The sequence below is a fragment of the Lotus japonicus genome, chromosome 4 (assembly GCF_012489685.1).
Source record: "Lotus japonicus ecotype B-129 chromosome 4, LjGifu_v1.2".
In the NCBI taxonomy this organism is placed as follows: Eukaryota; Viridiplantae; Streptophyta; class Magnoliopsida; order Fabales; family Fabaceae; genus Lotus; species Lotus japonicus.
Window position 1 is genome coordinate 43,357,936 of NC_080044.1, and position 6,765 is coordinate 43,364,700.

Here is a 6,765-nt window from a genome sequence, read left to right on the forward strand (position 1 = left end):
GATTTGAATGAAGGGGCAAGAAAGGATCTACCTTTGGCTGCAATTCGATGAATAGAAGTGACTGAAGGTGGTGGATGTGGATCTGGGTTTGAACGAAGGGGCTTGTTTTTCTGGGTTTGTGCTTCTAGGTTCTGGTAATGATGTTGAAGACCAGGGGATTTTTTTTTTCCTGAAAGTGAAGACCAGGGGAAGATTCAATATTAATGAAGATGAATTACAGGAGACACAGTGGGAGACCCATTCAAAGACACTGCTGGATTTGTTATCACTCCAATCTTCCTGTGAGAGTAGTGTTGATATCTCCTCCGTTGCGGCTTCAAAACAAGATGCATGCACTAATTTGAGTTTTGATATTTTTGGGAGTATAGGGATTAGATTGTATGAATCTATAATGTACATCGACAAGCTTGATTTATAGTCACAATGAATTTTCTTGTTCGTTTTTTGTCTGAAACTGAATTTTCTTGTTCTTGATCAAAAAAGAATTGAGGTTAATTAGTTTTTGTTAATTAAATTAGGGTTAGTTTTGTTAATTAATTTTATTTTTGTTAATTTTATCTAATTTTCTGATGTGTAATTTATTTATTATTTTTAAAAATCCACATAAGCATTTTTATCTCATTCATCAATCCAAATCATTAGTCGCCGGAGCTCCGTGCTCCGGTGAGGACCCGCCCCAAACAATTTACACACAAGAGGATCTTTTACAATAATTTTTCCGGCGAGGGACCTAGTTCAGACGATGACACAAATACAGGAATTAATATGATACTTAACCCATATACCAAAAACAAAACTTCTTATTTCTAAGTATATGTGTTTTGCTCCCAAAAAATTAAGTGGGTTGGCGTAGTACTTCAACACTGCATCATAAATAAGTGGTCGAGTTTCGATTCATAAATATATTGTGAAACTGTCCCCACGACTCAAAAGTTATGGATCCGTCACTGCGGATCAACCACGACCAACATTCAGCTAGGGGTGAGAAAAGAAAACCGGTTCTGATCAACCAAACCGGAACCGGTCCAAACCTTTTGAAAAAAAAAATCAAGTTTATTTCAAGAACCGGTTTTGTAAAGAAAAGAAAAAAAAAAACATAGTAACATAAGATTAAGATCCAGATTTGTTCTTCAAACAAAAAAAAATTCCAGATTTGCTGAAGAAGAGACCACGAAGACGAGCGAGACCTAGTCACGTTCGGCAGCGACGGCGGCGTACGGTTATCCTCCACCGCTCCCTACCTTCGGCCTCTCGCCCTCATATCTTAGATTTCATCAATTTCTTCATCTGGATTGTCTTCATTTGGTAAGCTTTTTCTCCTCCAATGTTTTTTTCCATCGCATATCAATTTCCTTTGTAACATTTTGAGTGGAAACTGTGACTACTGCTACATTCTCAAACTGTATTTCGATTTTCTTAATTTGAGCATCTTTTGAATCTTTCTCTTTCTTTAAGTGGGTTGCTTTTGAATTTGTATTGTTAATTGTTAATTGGTAGTGTTTTCTTTTTCTAAATATCTGCAGCGGCTTTCTGTTTAGGGGATTGTTTTAGTGGTTATTTATTGGTGATAATAACAACCATTTTCACTGCTAATTTGTATTCATGTGCAGCTGCAAGTTTTCTATAACTACTACTAAGTATTGGAAATAAATTTTGGAGTTTCTTCACTTTTTGAGATATCTTGTTAATGGTAATTGTTGAGTGTTAGAGGTTACCTCTGCACAGGGACGGAACTAGGTTATAAGAAAAGAGGCGATCACCCCCCTTTAGGACATGAAAGTCACTCATACATAGTACTCAAAAACATGTATTTGCCCCCCTCCCAGAACCATGACATATCTGTAGAATTTTGGTTGGTGGACATGGCCAAAGTGAAAAGATAAAGGAACGAATGAAGAAAATTCAAGAAGTAAGGTGAATGTTAAAATAAGGGTAACATATTCGCATGGATTGCATAAATGTTGATGTGCTATGCTGCTATTCGTAATTTACTATTATTAAAATAGGAAAGCAATTTGATATATTCACATCAAGATCTATTTTTCTTTTATCAGATTTTCATTCACATATTTTTTATATATCTTTTTTCTTTTCTCATCACATGACTTATCATATTTCTTACTTCTATTTCTTCCATTTTTATCTCTCTCTAAAAGTGAATATGTAATTGTTGTGGAGAAAACATTTTTGAATCGGTAAAGACCTAACATTGAGATTTGTTTACTCGTACATTTAATGGCTCAGTTTATATTTGAAGTTTTACTGGTTGAAACACCATGCCTTTTGAATAATGAAGCTTGTGAAAATAAGACTTTGTACTAAAATGCGAAAGCGTTTTCTTACATTGAAATCATGATGTTGAAGATTGAAATGAATGAAGTGTACATTTTATTAAAGTGTTTTCTTACATTGTTGTAGCTGACACAATTACTGATTTGCAGATTTTTGATGCTTAGAGATATAAAGAGAGCTGCTCAATCTGTTTGTAAATTAAGTCGAGGAATTGGCCTGCAAAGAAATGGGCCAATTGGCTCAGTTGGATCGAATATCCACCAGCGCTGGGTGTACATGCAATATAAGTTTGCTAGTGAAGCACGTAGTTCATTATTGTGGCATGCAACAAGGGAAAACTTTAACAAATGCTGCTCTTTTAGAAGCTTTTCTGTAACTTCAGCTAGTAATGGAGTCACACGTCATTCTCAGATTGCTTGGAAAAGGCTATACAGAAAATATTGTTCCAGTGATGATGGTGCATTTCCTCCCACCATATATATGATTGCTCAGGCAGTGAGCTTGGCTTTGGCTCGTTCTTATTTGCTAGTACCTGGTATTTTTGCATTTACATGTGGAGAGCTTGCATTATCTCAGCGAAATTGGGCAGATGTAGAACGTTACCCTTCACAGAATGGTTTGTATATGCGCGCACAAGACGGGTATAATTACATGTTCACATTTACATTCATGATATTAGAAGTTCTTATCTTATTAGTGAGGGCTCTATATCTAGGAATACTATTCTCTCCGAGCATTGCGATGGCACCATTTGCAGATTATTTCGGACCTAAGTTTAGGAAACTGTGGCTCATTGTTGTTCATCGCACACTAGAAAAATCTGGTCCTGCATTCATAAAATGGGGTCAATGGGCAGCTACACGTCCTGATCTTTTTCCTCGAGATCTATGCACTAAGCTTTCAGAACTTCATATGAAAGCTCCTGAGCATAGTTTCAGCTACACAAAGAAAACTATAGAAAAAGCATTTGGTCGAAAAATTTCTGAAATTTTTGACAATTTTGAAGAATTGCCTGTAGCATCTGGAAGCATCGCCCAAGTGCACCGCGCTTCATTAAAATATCGTTATCCTGGTCAGCAAGCAAAGCCATTCTTGGTTGCCGTAAAGGTTAGACATCCTGGTGTAGGAGACTCAATCAGAAGAGATTTTGCTATCATTAACTTTGTGGCAAAAGTTTCGAAGTTCATTCCTGCTCTTAATTGGTTAAGATTAGATGAGAGTGTACAACAGTTTGCAGTTTTCATGATGTCCCAAGTTGACCTTGCTAGGGAAGCTGCCCACTTGAACCGCTTTATTTATAATTTCCGTAGATGGAAGGATGTTTCTTTCCCTAAGCCTGTCTATCCGCTTGTGCACCCTGCTGTTTTGGTGGAAACATATGAAAATGGAGAAAGTGTTGCACATTATGTTGATGGTCTTCAAGGACATGAACATTTTAAATCTGCTCTTGCTCACATTGGGACTCATGCACTTTTGAAGATGCTTCTGGTAAAATATACTTCACAATTGCAAAATTTTCTCCCATTGTTTTCTTGTGGTTAGGGATAGTATGATTTCAATGTTCTTATTTAGAGTGTTCTTTATTTACTATGTGCATTAAGGGAAGAATATTACCGATGACCTCTATGTAGTTATAGAGTCAGAATATTTAACTCAAGTAATCAACAGAGTATGGAAGAAATTGTTTGCCCACATTGTGAAAATGACAAGCACAGTCCTAGGAAATTTAACTAGTGTGGACAGTAGGATAAATATTAGGAAATAGAGATTCTGCATATATACCTTCATGATAAGGGGGATCCGTATAAGTTTTATTAAGAGAACTTGTTTATATAATAAGCACCTATAAATTGTAAGCATGGTGTAATATAACGTTTTCCTTTGAGTTTTTATTTCCCTTTTACTTTACTAGGTGAAAACCATAATCTTTGTGGAGCCTAATAAATGGCTTTTGTTGACCCATGTTGCTGACTCCATCGCTCTGAGCCTCTGACTAGTATGATGAGTCTTGATTATTATTGTTCTATGAGAATCTAAAATATGGTTTGACTACTTGATATTAGAACTTGAGGTTTAGGTTGGGTGGTGGGTACTGAGGACCATTAGCCCATTTCCTATCATCTTAATTGCAAGTGTTTTATTGGAGGAGGGATTTGGGGTGAGGGAGATTTAACCAGGTGATTGAGTGCGTTAGAAGAATGTGCTGGAGCATATTTGTAAACTAGTTTATATATTTTTTTCCTCTTACACTATCAGTTTTGATCTGTACAGTTGTTTTGTGAAAATTAATACATTGCAGTTGTTTTTATTTTTTGGGCCTTTGGCCACCAGTCTCCACGGGGGAAAGGTGCCCCACGTGACTAATCTGGCTTGGGATACGGTAGTGATGTCCCTGGCCACAAAGGTATTATTTTTTACCTCAGAGGGGATCGAACCCGGGCCAGAAGCCTAGGCGAAATCCCTTAAGGAAATGCACATTCACCACCTGTGCCACCCCTTGTGGTTACATTGCAGTTGTTTATTGGGTTTGGATCCAGCTGGAATTTACGGACTAAAATTTAAGTTGTAATCTCTGATGAGAAAATTAATGGTGTGGGTTCTCAGTTTGAATTTTGAGGGTTTCTTTGTCGGAACTTGGAACTCATAAATTGTGAGCCTTAATTAGGTATCTAGCTGGTCTTGGATTATAAGTCATCATCAAAATCTTCTTCTTTTTATTTATTGGGTTTCTTTGTAGAGCGATAATCTATGGCTTTACTTATTTTATCTTACATATATTGAATTTTCTTTTATCCTATAATTGTTTTTTTTACTTGCTCTTGTTTGATCTGTTAATTATCATATCCCATCCTAATCGTTAATATGAAGTAAAAGAAGCATCATTCCTATAATAGGTTTAAACTTGGAACATTCATGAAGTTTTAGACATTATAATGCCTCTTTCAGGTGGACAACTTCATTCATGCAGATATGCATCCTGGAAATATCCTTGTTCGACAGGGAAAGTCTCGCAAACGGCTCTTCAAATCAAAGCCTCATGTAATTTTCCTTGATGTAGGCATGACTGCTGAACTTTCTGGCAGTGATAGAGTAAATTTAGTTGAATTTTTCAAAGCTGTTGCCCGTCGTGATGGCCGAACTGCAGCAGAATGCGCACTCAGTTTATCAAAGCAACAGAACTGCCCAGATCCAAATGCTTTCATTGAGGTAAATTTTCCCCTAACTTTTATGTCATTCAATCAAGTGAGGTTTATTTCATCTTGGAAAAACTATTGTGGTTTTGTTCCTATTATGGCTTTATTTTGTTATTGTCATTGTCAAATTATATGCCCATAAATACATCATATATAAACTGATGGGCAGATTTTATGACATTTGCAAGTAGTCTTGGGCCATTTTCACATTTTGTCTCATCTTTGTTTTCTAACAGGAAGTGGAAGAGGCGTTTACATTTTGGGGCACCCCGGAAGGTGACCTGGTTCATCCTGCAGAGTGTATGGAGCAATTACTTGAGAAAGTTAGGCGTCACAGAGTTAATGTTGATGGCAATGTTTGTACTGTCCTGGTGACGACCTTGGTTCTTGAGGTGATTATTTTTCTCCTGTGTACTATGTTTTACTAATATAACATGGGAGCATGTGATCATAAATACAAGAGTTTATTGCATGGCTGATTGTATTTTCCCCTATACAATTTCTATGTGCTGATGTGATTCATCTGATATTGGAATTTGTTTAATTTGTAGGGTTGGCAGCGAAAGCTTGATCCTGGGTACAATGTGATGCAGACTTTGCAGACATTGTTACTTAGAGCTGATTGGGCAAAGTCTCTTTCTTACACAATTGACGGACTCATGGCCCCTTGAGGAGATTTCCTTCTCTGTTTGAGGCTTCAAATTTTGAACATTCATCTTCTGTCCTAAGGACTTTCTCACATTTACCCATTTTTTTTCTCTACAAAGTCTCCATGTAATTTTTTTTGTTTATTTTCCAACAGTTATTTTGTGAGCACCACAGTCAACAAGAAAAATGAAAGTGGAAAGAATAAAACGGTGAATATTTCCCTTCCCACTCCTTTTCTCTCAATTGGACTTGTACGGTTGTACCCGCAGGAAGAAGCAAGATATATAAAGGCATGTTTTGTTACTTTTCTCAAAGAACAATTTATAGTTTTTAAAAACAGTTCTTTCTTATATTTAGTAAAATTAAAACCCTTAAAGACCTAAGACGTTTTTATTATCAGTTTTAAAGTAATAAATTTGCGTTTAAAAATAGTTATAAGAAGAGTTCCTATGCCTATATGCACTTGTGTTAATGGATATCTAATCAACCAAAATTGTAAGCTTACATATCTACAAAGAGATTGTACGTTGTGTGTTGTACAATTTGCATAAACATAAACCAAATTGGTGTATTGTGGTATAAATGGTAACGGTGAGTTTAATTTTGGTCAATATTGTGCCTGAACTACAGC

At 36.3% G+C, this 6,765-nt stretch overlaps 1 protein-coding gene across 1 annotated transcript; it reads left to right on the forward strand.

The window, feature by feature from the left end:
• The first annotated feature begins 1,111 nt into the window (after window positions 1–1,111).
• Window positions 1,112–6,437, forward strand: LOC130711884 (uncharacterized). Its single transcript, XM_057561657.1, has 5 exons — window positions 1,112–1,305; window positions 2,442–3,780; window positions 5,239–5,499; window positions 5,723–5,878; window positions 6,038–6,437. The coding sequence occupies exons 2-5, from the start codon at window positions 2,449–2,451 to the stop codon at window positions 6,155–6,157; spliced, it is 1,869 nt and encodes a 622-aa protein (XP_057417640.1). The 5' UTR covers window positions 1,112–1,305; window positions 2,442–2,448; the 3' UTR covers window positions 6,158–6,437.
• Window positions 6,438–6,765: the final 328 nt, after the last annotated feature.

Excerpts from the sequence above, each read along its gene's own strand:
- LOC130711884 (XM_057561657.1), top strand. The coding sequence starts at position 2,449 with ATGCTTAGAGATATAAAGAGAGCTGCTCAATCTGTTTGTAAATTAAGT. Across the intron at positions 3,781-5,238 it reads CACTTTTGAAGATGCTTCTG|GTGGACAACTTCATTCATGC; the intron begins GTAAAATATACT and ends TGCCTCTTTCAG. Across the intron at positions 5,500-5,722 it reads ATCCAAATGCTTTCATTGAG|GAAGTGGAAGAGGCGTTTAC; the intron begins GTAAATTTTCCC and ends GTTTTCTAACAG.